Below are 20,364 nucleotides of genomic sequence, written 5' to 3' on the forward strand. Positions count from 1 at the left end.
GAGTATCATCCGTATTAAGGAGCATCAACGTTAACTGAATATAGTGACGCAGCTATCGTAAGAGTACTAAGCCCTCCAGCACACACCCAGCACAGCCCCCCCCCACGCACACACACCCAGGCACAGCCCCCAGCCACCACACCCCACACAGCCCCCAGCACTCACCAGCACACCCCCCAGCAAAACACCCAGCACAGCCCCACCAGCACACACCCAGCACAGCCCCCCCCAGCACAGCACCCCCAGCACAGCCCCAGCACACACCCAGCACAGCCCCCAGCACCCCAGCACAGCCCCCCAGCACACACCCTACACAGCCCCCCAGCACACACCCAGCACAGCCCCCCAGCACACACCCAGCACAGCCCCAGCACAGCACCCCCAGCACACACCCAGCACAGCCCCAGCACAGCACCCCCAGCACAGCCCCCCCCAGCACAGCCCCCCAGCACACACCCAGCACAGCCCCCCAGCACACACCCAGCACAGCCCCCCAGCACACACCCAGCACAGCCCCCCCAGCACACACCCAGCACAGCCCCCCCAGCCACACCACCCAGCACACCCCCCCCAGTACAGCCCACACCCCAGCACAGCCCCCCCCAGCACACACCCAGCACACCCCCCACCACAGCCACAGCCCCCAGCACACCCCCAGCACAGCCCCCCAGCACACACCCAGCACAGCCCCCCCAGCACACACCCAGCACAGCCCCCCAGCACACACCCAGCACAGCCCCACCAGCACAGCCCCCCCCCAGCACAGCCCCCCCAGCACACACCCAGCACAGCCCCACCAGCACACACCCAGCACACACAGCCCCCAGCACACCCAGCACAGCCCCCCCAGCACACACCCAGCACAGCCACACACACCCAGCACAACCCCCCCAGCACACACCCAGCACAGCCCCCCCAGCACACACCCAGCGTAGCCCCCCCAGCACACACCCAGCACCCTCCCAGCAACTCCAACACAGCCCCCCCCCCCCCCCCAACAACAACAAGATTACCTTTGTATAGCACCTTTCACGTCAGGAGGACATCCCAAGGCGCTGGACACAGTACAGCATTTCAGACCCGAGCTGGGGTCAGGTGGGGGGAAGGGAGGGGAGGGGAAGGGGGGTGGCCGATGGCATGGTCGAAGAGGAGGGTCTTGAGGCGAGACTTGAAGGAGGCTAAGGAGGGGGTGAGGTGGAGTGACTGGGGGATGGAATACCAGATGTTGGGGGCAGAGTGGCTGCCGGCTCTCCCGCCAATGGTGGGGCGGGTGGGTCGGGGGACGTGGACCAGGCCAGAGCCGGCTGAGCGGAGGGAACAGGCGGGTCGGTAGAGGGTTAGGAGGTCGCAGAGGTAGGGTGGGGCGAGGCCATGGAGGGCTTTGTATGTGAGGACCAGTATCTTGAACTGGATCCTCTGAAGGATAGGGAGCCAGTGGAGTCGGGCGAGAGTGGGGGAGATGGGGTCACGGAGTTTGGTGCGGGAGAGGACACGGGCTGCAACGTTCTGGATTATCTGCAGTCTGTGGAGAGAGGAGTTGGGAAGGCCGTCAAGCAGAGTGTTTGCACAGTCGAGCCTGGAGGTGATGAAGACATGAACAAGAGTTTCAGCGGCCTGAGGGGTGAGGTAGTGGCGGAGTCGGGCGATGTTATGGAGGTGAGGGAAAGCAGAGCGGGTCATGGCTTGGATGTGGGGGAGAAAGACAGTTGAGGGTTGAACAAGACACCCAGGCTCCTGACTGGCGGTGAGTTGAAGTGTGCAACCATGGAGGTTGATGCTGCCAGAGCCTGAGGACCAGAGGCGCTGGCGTGAGCCAATCAGGAGGGCCTCAGACTTGTTCACATTCAACTTTAGGAAATTTGCCCTCATCCAGGACGCGGGGTAGCGGGGGGGGACGGATGAGTCGGGATGTGGTAGAAAACAGTAGCCTGGGGTTGTTCTTCACCTCCAGGATTATCCTGGAGTAGAAGGATGACTTGGCCGAGGCTAGAGTGGAGTGGTAGATTTTGAGGAGGTCCAGCCAGATTTGTCGGTGGACCGTTAGGCCAGATTTGACGCAGGTGCGTTCAGCGGCCCGCACCTGGCTCTTCAGTGAGCGGAGGTGGGTGGTGAACCAGGGGGAGGAGCGAGAGTAGGAGACAGTACTGGAGGTGATGGGGGCAAGAGTATCGAGTGTGGAGGAGAGGGTGTTGTGGAGGAGGGTGAGAGGAGAAGAGGGGTCAGTGAGGGTTGAAGGCCAGAGGGAGAGGAGTTCAGAGGACTCCAAGGCAGCGGTTAGGGATTGTGGGGGTAACTTCTTCCAGGGGCAGTAGAAGATGGTGGTGGGTCTGGTGGAGGTGGGGAGGGGCGGTGGAGGTGATGAAGGAGATGAAGTGGTGGTCGGAGACGGCCTTGTCGGTGATAGTGACATCCGAGACACTGACCAAGTCGAGTGGGTGGCCGTGACTGTGAGTGGGGGAGTTGATGTGGAGGGAGAGGTTGAATGAGGAGAACAGGGAAGAGAAGTCTGGGGAAATGGAGCAGGAGGGGATGAAGTGCAGGTTAAAGTCGCCCAGGATGATGAGGCGATCAGAGCAGAGGCAGAGAGATGTAAGAAGTGTCAAAATATCGGAGATGAAGGTGGGAGAGGTTTTAGGCGGCCGGTAGAGGAGGTGGATTTTGAGCGAGAGGAAGGAGGGGTGGGAGAGGGTGAGGTACTCGAAAGAGGGGAAAGAGCCAGAGGAGTAGGGGGATAGGGCAAGTGGTGTCCTTGAGATAAGGGCAACACCACCGCCACGGCAGTTGGGGCGAGGGATGTGGTGGGAGGTGTAGCCGGGTGGTGTGGCCTCCGTGAGGGGGAAGGTGTTGCCTGGGGTGAGCCAGGTTTCCGTTAAGGCCATGATGTCAACGCTCTCATCAAGGATGAGATCGTTGATGACCAGGGCCTTGTTACAGAGGGAGCGGACGTTTTGTAGTCCGATGTGGATGGAGCGGTTGACAGAAGGATGTGTGGGAGGGGAGGAGGGTCCAGGTTGTGAGGCAGGGGTGGGGGAAATGGGGATAAGGGAGGAGAGGTTGGCTCCCTGGGTCTGTGTCCGGGTTGGCTGGCGAGTGTGGTGGGGAATGGGGCAGTCGGTGTGGTTTCCGTTAAGGCCATTGCCCAGAACAACCCTCCCAACACACCCAGCCAGAAGAGCCCCACCCACCGAGCCGACCACAGCCCCCCACCCAGCAAAGTCCCCGTGCCCAGCACAGCCCCTCGATCCGACCAGCACAGGCCCTCACCAACCTCCCAGCACAGTCCCCACCCTCTTGGCACAGCACCCCCCACATCCAACACAGCACCCCCCACACCCAGCATAGCACCCCCCACACCGACCACAGCAACCCCCAACACCCAACACAGCACCCCCCACACCCAGGATAGCAATCCCCACCACAGCAAATCTCCACGCTCAGCACAGCGCCCCCACACCCAGCACAGCACCTCCCCGCACCTAGCTCATCCCCCCCACCCAGCACAGCCCCCAACCCAGCACAGCCCCCAACCCAGCACAGCCCCCCCACCACACCAGGCCAGAATAGCCCCATCCCCACCGCCAACCACAGCCCCCCACTCAGCAAAGCACCCCCATCCAGCAAGCGAGACACCTGGGTTCAAATCCAGGCAGGGCGAAACCTTGGGCAAATTTCTTTACTCCCCACGCCTAATGATAATCTCTCCAAAACAAAACAATAATAAATTGGTCATTTTCAATCCACGACTGTTTGTGGGACACTACTGTGCGCAATTGGCTGCCACGTTTCGCCCACAAATATACGGTCAATTCACTTTACACCATATTCTATGAAGCACTTTGAGACGTCGAGAAGACGTGAGAAGCGCTATATCAAATGCAAGGATTATTATTATTATTATTATTATAGCCCCCGCCCCAGCAAAACCCCCCCGATCCGCCCACCACAGATCCCAGCATTGACCACGGTCACCCACGCAGCATAGCCCCCCCTTAACCCAGCACAGCCCCTGATCCTCCCAGCATAGCCCCCCACCAACACAACCCTCCCACACTCAGCACAGCCACCCGACGCCCATCACAGCCCTCCCCCAATCCCCAGCACAGATCCCTATGCCCAGCACAGTCCCCCACAAACAACCAGCAGCGTCCACTCCTGCGCAGCACAGTCCCCTCCTGCCCAGCACAGCAACCCCACACCTAGCACAGCATCACCACCGCCCAGGAAAGCCCACCCAACAGCACAGCACAACTCCTCGAACCGCCTAGAACAGTCCCCTCCTGCCGAGCACAGCGCCCCCACCTCCACCCAGCACAGTCTCCTCCTGCCCAGCACAGACCCCCCCCCTTCCAACACAGCTCCTCCGCCCTGCACAGCCCAGACCCAGCACAGAGCCCCCTCCCAGCCCTGGCCACCAAGCAGAGCTCCCCACCCAGCACAGTGTCCCCGCCCAGCACAGCCCACCCCCCAACCCAGCACAGCCCCCTCACCCAGCACAGACCCCACACCCAGCACAGCCACCCCACCCCCCCAACACCCCTCCGGCCCAGCACCCAACCAGCCAGTACAGCCCCCCAACTCCTCCAGCCAGCCCAGCCCCCCACCCAACCCTGCACAGGCAATCTCCGCTAAATTTTAACAATCAATACAACTGCATTACGGACGTGGTGGTGATGAGAAACAAATACAGAAAGTAAAAGTTAAAAGTAAAAAGTTGCTGCGTCAATGTTTTGTTTCTGGAAATGAAACACAAAAATATTGTTTATAATAATCCCAGCATTTAATCTAGTGCCTGATCATGTAGTTACGACATCTCAAAGAGCTTCACAGAATACACTGAATTGACTGTATATTTTGTGGGCGAAAACCGCCAAAAGGTTGAAACACCCAGCCTTACGGGAATGACGCTATATAAATGTATTGTTTTTCTGTCCTTTCCTGCTCAACTGCTTTGTCATTTCACAATGAAATGAAACTGATGATTAGGAGTCTAACAATATCAAGAAGCACCTGTGGTTTCAGTGTAAAATTTAATAACCACACCTGGGTTCCTGTAAACACTTGCAAGTTTGCAGGGCTATGGGGAGAGAGAGCGGGGGGAGTGTGACTTGGTTAGCTCTTTTCAAAGAGCTGGCACAGACACAATGGGCTGAATAGTCTCCTTCTGTGCTGTATAATTCTATGATTTTATAATAGTGTTCTGGTCATTAGTTACCCTTCGAGGAATGAAAAACATCCTGGTATCACAAATTGCCCTTTGCAACTTTATATCTATTTTCTGTGAAAGGTTTGAAGTTGCTTGTAAGTGCTTGGATTTCAATTCCCTTTGAAGGAAATTCTGTATTTAAAAACAGCTTTCAATCTTAAACTGCTTTGCCGAAATTATTGTCAAGTGTGGGATGACTGGGTCTTTCTTATAGAGGCAAACTTAGCAGTCGTTTTGCATGCAGCGAAGTCTCACAAACAGCCATATGGTTCAGAATCAATAACCAATTTAAGATAATGAAGGATATTGACAAAGTAGATAGGGAATTATTTGATAATGCCAAAAAACGAAGCACAATTTTAGCATGATATCTGAGGCAGTTAAGAGCGAATGGAGAAGATATTTCTACACACAAAGCACTTAGAATGTAGAATGCATCACCACAGATCACCGTAAATTCAGAATCAAAGGGGAGACAGATAGAAACTTGGGAAGCAAGGGTTATTAATGCAATTTGAGAAAAAGGCAGTCATCAAGCCTCCTTGATAACTCTGATATCTCGCCTCAATGCCTCGCAAGCGTGAGACCTGGGTTCTACTCCCGGCAGGGCGAAATATTGGGCAAGTTTCCTTACTCCACACACCTCTGTTTATCTAGCAGTAAGTAGGAACACGGTTGTTAGTCGATTGACAGATCGCTTTCCCGAGGATAATAATCCTTAAAAGATTCACTTTACAATATATTCTGTGAAGCACTTTGCGATGTCTAGAAGACGTGAAAAGCACTATATCAAATGCAAGGATTATTATTATTATTTTCTTATCTTATGCGTCCCTATAAAAATAGTTGAAGTACCGATATTACTCAAGTACTTGTTTGTTTGGAAAACTTATTTCATAGTTTTGCAGTATTCTGCTTAACAAAACTGTTAGAATAGCACTATTAGAATAGTACTGTTAGAGTGGCAGGCTGGTAGGATAGTTCAGACACACTAAAGATTTCTGCTTCTCTGATTTCTGTGTACACGTCAGACCTTCAAACAATGCAGCACTCCCCCAGCACTGTACTGGAGTGTCATCTTAGACTACAAACTCAAAGTCCCGATATGGGAATTGAACTGTGAATCTTCTGACCCACATGATGAGAGTCTACCATCTGAGCCAGACTGATACCAGTACAGTGAATTATCTGGGTGTGACAACACAAATTTGCAAATTGGAATCTTCCATGGTCACATGTAGTCAAGGAATATAATCTGCCCAACCCTAGAAGATGGTGCGATTGATATAGGGGTGGTGTCCATGGTCTGATTGTATCACTTTTGTTTTCTGTGAATGAAGAAAGCAGCGTCGTTCAGTGTGTGCTGTGAACTAAGCTGTTGCTGTTGACTGTCTGTGAGCACTGGGTAATAATTGTAATCAATTGTGACTGAAGTATGGGGTATGCTGGTGGGAGATCAACGCAGGTTTGAGGACTGGACCAGAAAGTACCGGAGCATATTATTAGAATTTAGGAATGCTATGGTTGAGCAAGTGAGTGGATTTTTACTGGATAAACCACCCCAGGTCACTTTTGTTTATTCCAAAGGAAGAGTCAAAGTGGTGCCAATCCAGTGTCATGGCATTATTGATGTCAACAGTATCTTGAAGAGATTATGTCTATGGGAAGGGTATCTGGATTTGAGAAGTGAAGGGAATCAGAAAGTGATTAGGGATGACAGGTTGGTCAGTGTTATCTCGCAGGTGGTTGGGTGTTATTTGATAACAAAAACAACAAAGTGACCATAAAGGTAGTTCTGAGAGTTTATGTGGAAGGAAAGGTTGAGGACAAATGCAACATGGAAAAATCAGGAGAGATGAAGCAGGATGGTTTCAGTTGCTCGAGGCTCCAGCGGTGCCCCACAAGCTATATGAATACAAGTTGTTGTTGTTATTCGGTAATTTATTCTTGTTTTAAAATAACGCGAACCTGAATCTTGCACAGTTTATGCAACTCGTCCTGCCTGAAACATTCTGGAGTTTTTATGGAACGCCAAGTACTCTGAGATGTCACCTTACAGCAAGGTGGTCCAACTGACGGCCCACGGGCCACATCCAGCCCAGGGATGATTTCATCTAGCCCGAGAACCTTTTCCACCATCGAGCCACCCACTCCCTCCCTCCGGCGAAAAATGTTTCTCATTACAGCAGCTCAATGCGCAGGGAGTGGAAATAATGTTGTCCTTTGCTGCAGTCTGTCAGGGATTCCCTCTTGAGCTGAGAGGAAGACAAGTGTGTCATCCCAACTCCTGCCAATGTAGGACAGTGAGCCACCGAGGCTGGGAAAACAGCTGATCCCGTTGCCAAATAGTGAGGCATCTGGCAGATTGAAGGTGAGAGAGAGTGGTTGAGAGAGAAAGGGTGGGGGGGATGGGGAAGAGACAGAGAGAGTGATTGGGAGAGATAAAGGTGTGAGAGAGAAAGTGATTGAGAGAAGGGTGAGGGTGGGCATGGGGAGAGAGAGTTATTGCGAGAGAGGGGGGAGAGAGAGAACGATAGAGAGGGGGAGGTGGGAGAGAGCGATTGAAAGAGAGAATGGGGAGAGGGTGATTGAGGGAGGAGAGAGAGAGTGATTGGGAATGGGGTTGAGAGAGTGAATGAGAGAGTACGGGAGAGAGTATAATTGAGAGAGGAGGGAAAGACTGATTAAGAGAGAGAGGGGAGAGAGAATAATTGAGAGAGAAGGGGGAGAGAGAGTGATTGAGAGAGAAACAGGAAGAGAGAGTAATTGAGAGAAAGAGGAAGAGAGAGAGAGAGTGTGAGATAGGGGGTGAGGGGAAGAGAGAGTGTGAGATTAGCGAGTATGGGTGAGTGTGAGAGTGAATGATTGACAGAGAGAGCTCATGATGGAGAGGGAGACAGAGAGAAACAGAAAGAGTGGAGAATTGAGGGGGTGCATTTTGTGGTTTACAGTCAGGGTAGACGATGGGAGTCTCCCTCGGCTGCAGCGGGATGGAGGGGGGGACCCGAGTACAGACACCGAGCGACGTGTCGTGCAGTTTCCTCACACAAAACTGTATCTTTCCCAGTGAGAAAATCCTCCACAGCCTTCACCCCTCCCCCGTCCTCATCCTTCCTCTTCAATCTCCCGACCGAGACGTTCCTTTTGCACAACACATTTGCTTCATGTCCCCTAATCCCATCTGCTCCACCATCACCATTTTGATCCCACTCTCTGGAGCTCCATTCCTGTTGTCCCTCCCTTCCTCCTGCACCTTCGATCATGTTTTCCTCTCCCATCCCACCTCCCCCAGCTCCCACCCCCAGCTCAGGTGCCCAGCCGGTAGTATCGAGCGCTTTGAGATGTCCTTCCAACATGAAAAAGTTGCTGTGTTAATGTTATGTTTCTGGAAGTGAAGCACAAAAATATTGTTGATAATAATAATAATAATCCTTGCATTTGATATAGCGCCTTTTCACATCTTCTAGTCTGTTTTGTGGGCCACTAGAAAATCCTCAACTAATCTCTAGATTCCTATTTACTGCTAGGTAAAAGAGGAGTGTGGAGTAAGAAAACTTGCCCAACGTTTTTCCCTGCCAGGAATCAAACCCAGGTCTTCTTGCTTGCGAGGCGAGTGCTCCAACCACTGAGCTACATTCCGTCATGTGAGTGGTGTATAAATACAAGTTGTTGCTATGAGATATATCCCTTCATTCCTGTCCTACAGGTTTTACATCTTTATTTTAAAGACCTAATTTACAGTTCTGCTGTTTCCTTGATGATTAAATGGATCATTTGATATGGTACTGAGCCAAACAAATCATCCAATGACACCTTCATTCCCTGGTGTATATCAAGCCAGATGATCTGAGCCAGGCTGGTATTGGTGACATGCCAATTAGCTTCAGTATTCCTGGGATAGGAAGACGAAAACTAACCAGCCTGAGAAAAATAACAAATGACCAAAAATAACCAGCCTTTTACGTCAAGAAGATCTCTCAAAGCGCTGCAAAGAAGTGGCTGGGAGCCTGACTCGGGGAGCTGTGGAGGGGGATGGTGTCAAATGCCAGGTAGAAGAGCCAAGTTGCAATGTTGGCCCTGAAAAAGGAGAGGAAGCGGGCAAGGTGAAGGTCTCCATAGACTGTGGGCAGAGTACCTGGACTCTCACCCACCAATGGTGGAGTGAAGAGAGGAGAGGACGTGAAACAAGCCGGCGTGCACTGAGTGGTGGAAGCGGCTAGGGCAGGAGTTTAGCAGGAGGTCGCAGAGGTTGGAGGGATTGGACTGCAAGAGCAAGAATCCTGAATTTGATTCACTAGGGGAGAGGGAGCCATAGGCCATGATAGGCTCATGGAGCCTGGTGCAGGAGGGCACATATGCTGCAGAGTTCTGGATGCTCTTCAGCTTGTGTGGTGAGGAGTTGGGCAAATACATTTAGAAATATTAACCTCAGTGGATTTACTATTATCTACTATTTGCTGTAATTCTCGCTTCTCATAAAATAGTTTTGAACAGTTGTCATTCCTTAAAGCAGATCGTATTTGAGCTGACAGCTGACTGCACCACCATGAACAATGCTAAAAGAGAACCAGAAGCCGGGCAGAGCCTAAATCCATTGCAATATGCAGTGTTGGCTGCAGTGTTCGGAACGGCAGTTAGTGAGTATTGAGATTTTACCTTTTGATTACTAATGTGATAATCTTGTAAAATAATAGGTGGATAGAGGTGCAGGACCTTACAGCTTGAGTTAAATGCATCCCACCTACACATGGAAATCACAGAGATAGATTGTTGGATTGAATGCGCACTCTCTCCCTGGAGGGACTCATCCTGCTTACTGGAAAGTGGAGTCCTGTAGCTCAGTGGTTAGAGCTCTCGCCTCGCAAGCGAGAGACTCGGGTTCTATTCCCGGCAGGGCGATATATGATGGAGGCAACAAGTTTAGAGAATGAGATCAGGCTCATTAATTTGGAAGCAGCAAAGGACCAAACAAATCAAAGGCCTCACTTCCCAAGCGGATTACTTTGTGGATTACTTCAGTAAAACACTGTTGTGTCTCATCACTTTAGCACACACCTAAAAACTGTCTCTTTCCCATTTTCTATAGAGTACAACTGTGGGCCAGCAGTGTAGGGTGGAGAAATAATAATATTTAACAATCCTTGAATTTGATACATCGTTGAGACATCTCAAAGCGCTTCACAGAATACACTCTAAAGCAAATTGACTATATATTTTGTGGGTGAAAGGCGGCAGAAATATGATACACACACACGAACACACCAACAGAGAGTTTTATTGAGGCAGAGAAAGACAGAGAGAGAAAGTGTTAACCAACTTTTGAACAACTTTTCTCCAGGACGTAAAAGGACGTCCTCCTGACGTGAAAGGTGCTATACAAATGTAATTGCTATGTTTGTTACAAACAGTCACTGCACTTTACAATACATTTTGTGAAGTCTCTTGAGATGTTTTGACAATGTAATAAGACACTATATCAAATGTAAGAATTATTATTATCATTATTAATACTGCTTCCTTGTGCCACAACAAAATACTGAAAACCATCTTAATTTTGTTTTTTAAGGATATATCCAGAAACTGAATGCAAAGGATAAGGAACAGATTGAAAAATATAAACAACTGAAAAAAATGTATGACAGCAATGAAAAAAAGAGTCAATTAGAAAGGCAAAATCAGGCCAAAGAATTGCTAAAACATTTTGAACAATTACTAATGGTGAGGCAAAGTATGTTTTGTAGTCCTTTCATTCACCACCAACATCGTTTAGAGATAGAGAAGGATATTCTTTCCAAAGCTACTACGGACCCGATAGCAAAAGAGATTGGAATGGAAGAAGACTTGAAAGAGATTTTTCAACGTGATAAACATTGTGCTGAAAAATGGAACTCCGACGGACGGAAAAACGGCAAATTAATGTGGAATAAGATCTTGAAATGGAAGTCTAAAAAAGATTAAAAGAGCCAAGGCTTCTTTCAAAGAGCATGTTGGGAAAGAGACCAGATATAAAATCATAGCGAGTATTAAAATTCTTGGTGTCTATTCCAATAGAGACTTAGCTGTAGACTTTTGGCTGTTGATCTTTACATTGTCCAGATGTTAGTTTGGTATTTTATGCATATTTGTTGGTTCAGATTGGCAAGAGCAATTGGTAATAAGGGCAAGCTTGGCTGGTCTATGAACAACTATTAGTAGTGAGCTTTCACTGTAACATCACTATACAAAATACTCAGCTTCTTAAGCTTTAACTTTACTCTTCCACTAGGCCCTAAAACAAATCAGACAAATTACAGCATAGAGGGAAGTACTCTTGCCTCCGAGTCAGATGGTTGTGAGTTCAAGGTCCATGCTGGAACTTTCAGTTCACAATCTAGTCTGATATTCCATTACAGTGCTGGGGACGCAGTGCTGGGGACGCACTGCGTTGTTGGAGGTGCCGTTCTTCGGATGAAACTAAGGTCCCATCTGCCTCTTCAGGTGATGTTCAAGATTCTATGTACTATTCGAAAAGAGAAGCGTGGTAACCCTGGTATCCTGGGCAAAAATCGCCCAGATAGAACTGATCATTCACAGTTTTGTAGCTGTTTGAGTAGTATTGCTGCGTACACATTGACTGCCATGTTCACCCACAAAGACACAGTCACTACACATGTTCTTAAGGAGACCCTGTTATAATTGTTTTTGGCAGGGTCAAAGCCTACATTTGGATTTAGTCATCTTAGTCATGGAGGAGGGAATCACTCAGTAGACTGGATGTTTGCCTATGCTCAACTGGTTTGTTTTAAAGAGGATTTTTTAAAAAATAAATATTATGCAGTGCTGTTTCAACACAAATATCTTAAAAATTTAATGTCTTAAAAAATGTGTGTGGGAAACCAGTGGGATATTCATAAGTACTATATATAGTTGATACATAGATTAAGACCACAGGTAGAAATGTGTATTTGAAAAGGGCTTTGGGATTCACTTTATTAATTTAAAAATATTTTTTCTTTTAATTAAATAAACAGCAACTTTAACAATCCAATGGAACAGTGAGGTACAACGAAAATAAACAGAGGCAGACAGGAGCTGCATACCTTACAGATACATCAAACCATAGGCAACTTTTTTTTGGGTGGGGGATCAGCCGGGTGACTGACACATGTGGAAACCCATTCACCTACTTCAGAGTATCCAAACCAAACTAAGAACTCCATCTATCTCACCTACACACAGAAATTCTTGTGTATTGGAAATAAATGCACACTCTCAGTGGAATATTCATAAATACTACTCTCTTACGTTACCCAGGGGGGAGCCACGACAATTAAATGAAAATGAATTAGATGTCGACATGGTTTCCACCCTTAGTTTCGATTAATGTAAGGTATTGTAGTTGTAGATATGGTTGCAATCTGGATTGCATGTTTATTGCTGGGTTTTGATACAATGAAAGTACATTTTGTTCAATAAAGGCTGTACAATCTGACCTGGTGTCTCTTATTGTTTTGCTCCTTTGGGTGTCTGACGCATACAGAAACCAATCACCATGCTTAAGGGTATCCAAACCAAGCTGAGAGTTCCTTGCTTCCCACCTCACATGGAATCCCAGAGATATTTATTGGAATGGAATGTGCACTCTCTCCTGTTTACCAAATTCCGGAAGCTATTAGGGACAAGTTGGCAAGAGCCAAAGGCTTGGGGACCCCAGAGTCTGCATTGGGGTACTGCTGGAGTCTAACCAGCTAAAACTGCACAGCTTTCCATTAAGAACATTGTCTGACAAGCATTCCTATTGCTTGTCCAGCTAGGACCTCCCCACCTATAAGCGATTTGGCTTTCAGGGTTAATAGGAGTTGAGTGGGATGACTCCCTACCCCCAATGACTGGTCTGCCTTTCCAGGTGCTGCCGATGAGCCAGGTTGGCGGTAATATCATCAGCTGTGCCCTGGTGTACTGTGTGCCCGCCTGGCTCAGGTAATGGATTAGATAATCCTGCTTACCTCCTCCGCCCCCCCCCCAGCCGAGGAGGAGATACAAGTTGATCATTTGACATCTGACAAGCGTGAGGTTGAGCCCTCACAGGGTGGATGGCAGGTACCAGAAACTCTCTACAAGCTTCCTGGTGGTGTAGGATTTTAATAATGTGGTTGACTCTGAGGTAAGATAGCAGACAGAGACAATGGATAAATCAAAGGGTTAATTTATTAAGCAACAAGATGGTTAGTAAACAGTTACAAGTTTCATGCTTACAACTGCAGAAGATTGTTCAGGGCCGGCTGATCTCGACCTTCACTGTGGACACTGACACACCAATATTCCTTTGGCTAATTATTTAGCCTACGATCCCATGCTCATGGGATCCAGTATCCCACAGTGTCTAACTGTGTCCAACCTGTTAACATTTGTTTTGTTCTTTTATACCCCAAAGTTTGGACACATGATGATGAAATAGGAATGTGTAGCCAGAGGCCATTCCACCTAATCAAAGTTTACAATTTGATTGTCCAATCATATTTCTGAATTGATTCATCCAGTCACTTTTCCTCACTCAGGGTACGCCCATAGGTTCTCAGGGTTTAATCTTGGGAATCTGGGAGTTCTCTTGAAGCCCCTGATACCAAGTGTGCAAAGTTCAGTTTGGCAGTTAATTGTATTTCCTTGACACCTTAAAATCATAAAATCCTTTCAAGACCGTCTTCCCACCAGACTGCCAGGCACCAAGAGTCCCATTAATCAGATGAATGTCAGGTTAAAGCGAAGCCACACATTCCTGATTTTATGAACGTTGACTTTTGGCCCTTTTAGTTGATTTTGGAGTCCCTCTTATCAATGCAAACTACAATATAAAATATAAAATACAATGTAAAAAACAATAATAAAAATTAGTCACTTCAATCCATGACCGTTTGTGGGACACTGCCGTGCGCAATTGGCTGCCGCATTTCGCCCACAATTATAGAGTCAATTCACTTTACAGTATATTCTGTGAAGCACTTTGAGATGTATAGAAGGCGTGAAAAGCGCTATATCAAATGCAAGGATTATTATTATTAGATTATTATTTTGTTTACTTGAGATAGACTGTTAAGCACCATATTTCTTACACCCACTTTGGGGTAACAAACAATGATTTTGACTATTTCCTTACAGTGGGCAACACAGTTCAGCATTGCCACCATCTTCCTGCCTACAGCTCAGACACACATCCCTTCCCATTGAGCAATGGTTCCTCTATCCCTTCCCATGGAGCTGCTGCATCAGCTGCTTACTCAGCACCTGCTGCTTAATCCAGGTCCTCATGTCAGGGCTCTTAATAAATAGACTGTGAGGCCGCCTCCACCTCCAGGGTTTTTAATGACAGGTCAGTGTAGACCGGAGCCCTCCCTCCCTCAGCTGCTTCCCGTGTTGCCACAAATCCATCTCACTGCTTGTTCCTGGACTTTGCAAATGAGCCATAGGAATCCTCTCCGCTGCATCCCCAGGAACTTGGATCCATAAAGGAGGACTGTTTGCACACAGGTCTTATATTCCGCAAGCTTGACCTGCATTGGGACCTTGCTGTCCTTGAAGACGGGCGAGTATGACCAGAGTGCCCTTCACCCTTTCTATGCATGATCCTTCAGGACAGATGGTGTCCACCACAATGCCCAAGGAACAACAATTGGGACTCATGTTCCTTGTATGCATTCATGTTTAAATTTGTGTTTAATTAGTGTTTCTCTTTCATAGAAAATTTATAGTATAGGATTTTTTTTTTGGGGGGGGGGCTCAGATGGGTGTCCGACACAGGTGGAAACCCATCACCATGCTCAAGAGTATCCAAACCAGACTGAGAGTTCCATGTATGTGTACCACCACATAGAAATTCTCCTGTGTCTGGAACACACTTGTATAGTAATAGTAGTCGTGCCTTATCATGTTGTTGAGACATCCCAAAGTGCTTCACGGGATATACTGTAAATTGATTTGACTGGATATTTTGTGAGTAATATCAGAGCAATGTCCCTCAAACAGCCATGTAGGAAGTGACCAATTTTATTTGGGGGATTGTTAGGCAGGACACTGGGAAAAGCTCCCTTCTCTATTCGAATAGTGCCATGGGGTCTTTCATGTCCACCTGAACAGGCAGACGGAACCTCAGTTTAATGTGTCATTCAAAGGATGGCACCTCCAACAATGCAATGCACATCCAGAACTGCATTGGATTATCATCTTAGAAAATGTGATTCCTGTTAGAAAAGTCCTAACTTGGGACTTGAACCCACAACCTTCTGACTCAGATTCGTGTGTGCTACCACTGATCTAGGCTGACACAAAATACCTAATTCTAGACAGTATTAGGCACAGGCTGGTAAGAGCCAAGACTTGTGTTGTGTGTTGGGGTACTGCTGGAGTTCACTCAGCTAAATTTGAATAGCTTGCCACTGAGAGCACTGTTTGGCAAAGTTCCCACTGGTTGTCCAGCTCAGGCCATCCTATCCTTTAGGGCTTTGAGTTACAAGAGTTGAGTGGGAGACATGCCAGTTTCCAATTACTTAGAAGGGTGCAATCTGCTCCAATTTCCCTGTTCTTTTCCCATGTTATTTTTCCACAACTCTAACCCCTTTTTTTTCTGGTGATAACACTCAATTTGTTCCATCTCAGTGTACACCAACCTGCTTCAGGTCCCCCGCACTTCTCATCCCATCATTGGTGGTCCGGCATTCAGCATCTCTGCCCCCACAACCCTCCCTCCATCCCTCCTGACCCCAACTCTCAGCTCGGTCCAAAAATCCATGACTGTCCAGTGCCCTGGGACGTCTTTCCAACCTGATGGACACTATACAAGTGTAATTGTTGTTGTTTTTGTTAACAGTGATGGAGCCTGACTCCGAGCCAGAGGAAGGGAGGAGGTGACTGAAAGCATCGTCGAAAACTTAGTTGTGATCTAAGAGGGGAAGAAGGGGGCAAGGCGGAGGGATTGAGAGAGAGAATTCCAAAGCTTTGGGGTGTAGCTTAGTGGAGTAAGCAGGCAGTGGAAATGGGAGAAAGCAGGTCAGAAAGGTTGGGAGGTGCTTAGGCATGAAGGCATTTGTAGACAAGTGAGAGGATCTTGAAACCGATCCACTGTTACAATGAGCCAGTGAAGCCTGGCGAGGACTGGTGTGATGAGGGGTGGAGTTTACTATGTTTGAGAATATGGGCGGCGGAGTCCTGATTCAACACAGTAACAGATAACACAGTAACAAGCTGGACCCAGCGCATCCAAACATCTTGCTTCTCGTAACCCAGGCGACTCTGAAAATATTTACGAGTTGTCAACTGACTGGCCAGTTTCCAACCCACAGGCATCCTGAGTCTTGGTGACATCAGTGGGACTCTGGAAGTGAGCAGAAGCAGCAGCAATATAACACCCCACTGGTGTTAGCAGTATCATTTGCTAAGGACCCTCTCCCCTCACCTACACACACTTACACCCTACCGTACTTGGTATAACAGTAACCTAATAAATAGCACAATAAACTGCACCATTACAAAATATACATATATTTACCCCTTGTTTGTTCGGGTGGATATTACCGATTCTAGTATGCTGTTTGAAAATAGAGGAGTTTCTCTTGGTATCCTGGCTAACATTTTTCCAGATAAATTGATCATTCACCTCCTGGCTGTTAGTGGGAATTTGCTGAATTAAAAATTGGCTGAACGTTTACTTACAAATACAGTCGCTGAGCTGGAATTGTTTTGACAGCAATTATTATAATTATCTGTGAAGTGACTTAAGAGAGTTTAATATTATAGGTGGGATACTTGCTGTAGGTTATTTATTTGCCAAGTTTGTAATTCAATAATTAAATGACGCAACCTACACAGGAATAGGAATAGAAATCTATTTAAGAAGCTGTACTACAGCATATCTACCAATGACCACAGCTTTGACATCTAAAGTCAGTGAAATACACCACAAAGTCGACCCCTTAGCTCAGATTGAAGATGCACTCAAGTTCTGTGTTGAAGAGTTTTGGTGGTGGTCTGACCTTGAACTGTGACATCAAGGAGAATAATTCAGCAAAGAAAGAGTTTTTCACTGCACACTGGGAAGATCTTATTTTGATAACTAAGCCAGACGACAGGTGAGAAATGCTTTCATCTCAACCTTTCCTGCACGACTTTCCGTTGCAAAGTTGCTCCCCTGCGGAATTATTGTAAAATTCATCTGTTTACCATTTGTAAAATTCTTATGTATTTACATTAATACATGACTCATTTGTGATTCATAAACTACACCATTCCAATGCACATGTATTTTACTAGACTCATTAGGGCATTTGGATTGCAAGTTTGTGAGATAGACATGATGTGACACATAGATTGGTCTGATCGGTATGGTGGGCGTAGAGCCTACTTGAGAGGGGAACCGTTTCCATCGATCAGTATAACAGACAGTCAAAACACCACCTCATTCTGCAAACAAAAACTGCAGCTTCTTTTTGCTTTTTGATTTGCTGTTGTTTCCTCTGAGACTTGTGATTGGTGTTGATTTCCTTCTAGTAGATTTCTGTAACAGGAATCTAGTTCTTTTTCAATGTTGTAATTACTCTTAAAAATTAGAGAAAAATAATCATTCCTACTTTTGATATAGCACCTTATCACATCACTGAAACATCTCTAAGTGCGTCACAGGAATTTTTCTTTAAAGCGCAGTGACTGTGAATTTCTAGGCAAACATAGCAGACAACTTGCACATAGCAATATCCCTCAAAAAGCAATGAAGTTAATGATAATAATAATAATTCTGATGATTTTTGGCTAGGACATTGGGAGAATCTCCTTTCTCTTTTTAAATAGAACCATGGGATTTTTAATGTTCGCCAGAGGCAGACGGCCTAAGTTTAACATCTCGTTAAAGGATGGCAACTCCAACAATGCAGAATTCCCCGAGCACATTATTGGAGTGTCAGTCTAGACTATGACTTCAAAGTCCCAATGTGGGGATCGAACCCACAACTTTTTGACTCGGAGGTGAGAGTACTACCAAATGCGCCAGGCTAATACCTTAAATAGAAACCTTAAATAGGTGAAAAACAGCCTTAAATTAATGTAGAACTCTCTAGTGATTTAGTAAGTGCAAAAGACAGAATCAGAAAGATGCTTGAAAAAGAGTAATATTAAAGAGTAACATTGAAGAGAGTGCGATTAGATAAAATGATTCATGTAGCCAAAAATACCAGCATAGACTTGATTGGCCAAATGGCCTGCTTGCATGCTGTAACATTCTATGATCACTATGTGAATCTGATTTGCTATACGAAAGTAGCTAGATTAAGATCTAGCAGGTGTCAGAGCCCTGCGTAGTTCCATGAACATTTAGAGCGTGTTAACACGATACGCAGAGGGAAAAATGTTGCACCTCCCTCTCACTGGTGCTGTAAACTGAACAGTCGCTCAATTTTACAAAATAAAAATTTAAAAGTGAGTTTTAGTAAAAACTACTTGCATTTGATATAGCACCTTATCATGTCGAGAAATCTCAAAGAGCTTCATAGAATATACTGTAAAGTGAATTGACTGTATATATTTTGTGGGCAAAATACGTTGGATATGGCTTTGTTGGAATTAAAGATAACTTAGTTCAAATTACTAAAGCTATAATATTACAACACCTCTGCATAGTGCTTTCTTTACCGCTACAACAGGAATAGACCCAGATTTATGCATATGTTGATTGTGGAAAGGAAGAGATGTGCAGAGTCCTTATGTGGACAAATTAAATCTACAAATTACTGATTTATTTACCAAATTTCCAAGTGTTCTTGCAAATGTCAAATTATGAATGGAAATGTTAATAAAATGGCATTTGCAGCATCTATTTTATTGGACAGTTAAAAGTGAATCTTCAAACTGATTCTCAAGAGCAGTGCAAATTGTTGAAATTAAAGGCAGTCATTATGATAATGTAAAGATTGGAAATTAATATATACAAGCTATGAAAACTCTAAAATGTAGCTAAAACATGGTACAATCTAGGTTTGGACACTTTACATTAGAATGCGTTAGAATACACAACACAGAAACAGGCCATTCGGCCCAACTGGTCTATGCCAGTGCTTATGCACCACATGAGCCTCCTCCTGCTCTTCCTCAACTAAGCTTTCAAGCATAACCTTCTATTCCTTTCTCCCTCATGTACCTATCTAGCTTTCCCTATATCTATGCTATTTGCCTCAACAACTCCTCGTGGTAGCTGTTCCACATACCCACTACGTTCTGTGTGAAGAATTTTCTTCTAACTTCCCTATTTAATCTATTTGTGACTATTTTATATTGATGGCCTCTGGTTTTGGTCTCCCCCACAAGTGGAAACATCTTCCCTATGTCTACCCTATCAAAACCTTTCATCATTTTAAAGACCTCTATTAGGTCACCCCTTACCCTCCTCAGTTTACTTTTACAGTTTTATACTTTTACTTTAGTTTACTTTTAGTGGCATGATTTGCTTTAGTTCTAAGGTGCTGTGACACATCCTGATAGTCACTTTAATCCTTAGTGCTTGATTTAACAGAATCATTTTGAATGAAGACAACGTTTCGTGCAAGGAGCACTATGACCAGAAACAACAAGCTATGTTCATTCTGCAGAGATCTCCTGATCAGAAAATGAGGATGGGCCGACTAGGAGGGAAAATAATGGAATATTGTCTCCCATATAAGAATGTCCTCCCTGTGCCAGTCTTTATGCCAAGCAGAGTACAAACCACTGCCAAAGAAGACTTCAGGACCCAGTGGTCTCCACTGTTGGAAGAAAAAAACATGAGGCAACTTGGAAAAACTTCAAATCCGATATTTAAAGAGGCGTTTCTCAACAAAGGAGAATTTTTGGCAATAAAGGATACTACACTTCCAAAAAGGGTAGGTTTCATAGCCTCATCCTCTCTGTCTCCTGATGTGCAAAGAGGCTGAGAAGGCAATAAACTGAGCCAAAATTCCAGCTTGAAACCAGAGGGATGAGCAAGAATCTCTAGTATTGGTGCGACTGTGTCATTATCAATGGTTGTGCTGTCTTACCTCTCAACAACTATATATTCCAGTTTATGAAATGTAAGGATTATAAATTAAATGTACTCAATGCTATTCAAAATTAAGTTTACGCTTCTGTTGTTATCCATCCAGATACATTTTAACATGGCCTAGATGTAA

General features: G+C 46.3%; 1 protein-coding gene and 1 non-coding gene across 2 annotated transcripts; both read left to right on the plus strand.

Annotated features, from left to right (window-relative positions):
• The first annotated feature begins 8,819 nt into the window (after nt 1–8,819).
• Nucleotides 8,820–11,669, plus strand: LOC103181546. Its single transcript, XR_488213.1, has 3 exons — nt 8,820–8,847; nt 9,717–9,840; nt 10,770–11,669. It is a non-coding gene; the product is annotated as an uncharacterized LOC103181546 (transcript).
• A 5,374-nt stretch (nt 11,670–17,043) lies between these two features.
• Nucleotides 17,044–20,305, plus strand: LOC103181547 (telethonin-like). The gene is made up of 2 exons (XM_007898116.2): nt 17,044–17,301; nt 19,731–20,305. The coding sequence occupies exons 1-2, from the start codon at nt 17,162–17,164 to the stop codon at nt 20,125–20,127; spliced, it is 537 nt and encodes a 178-aa protein (XP_007896307.1). The 5' UTR covers nt 17,044–17,161; the 3' UTR covers nt 20,128–20,305.
• Nucleotides 20,306–20,364: the final 59 nt, after the last annotated feature.

The sequence above is a fragment of the Callorhinchus milii genome, unplaced genomic scaffold (genome assembly GCF_018977255.1).
Source record: "Callorhinchus milii isolate IMCB2004 unplaced genomic scaffold, IMCB_Cmil_1.0 Scaffold2, whole genome shotgun sequence".
Lineage (NCBI taxonomy): Eukaryota > Metazoa > Chordata > Chondrichthyes > Chimaeriformes > Callorhinchidae > Callorhinchus > Callorhinchus milii.

Bases quoted from the DNA above. Each gene is read 5' to 3' on its own strand.
- LOC103181547 (XM_007898116.2), top strand. From the start codon at position 17,162: ATGCACTCAAGTTCTGTGTTGAAGAGTTTTGGTGGTGGTCTGACCTTG. The intron at 17,302-19,730 runs GTGAGAAATGCT...TTGATTTAACAG, and splicing joins ATAACTAAGCCAGACGACAG to AATCATTTTGAATGAAGACA.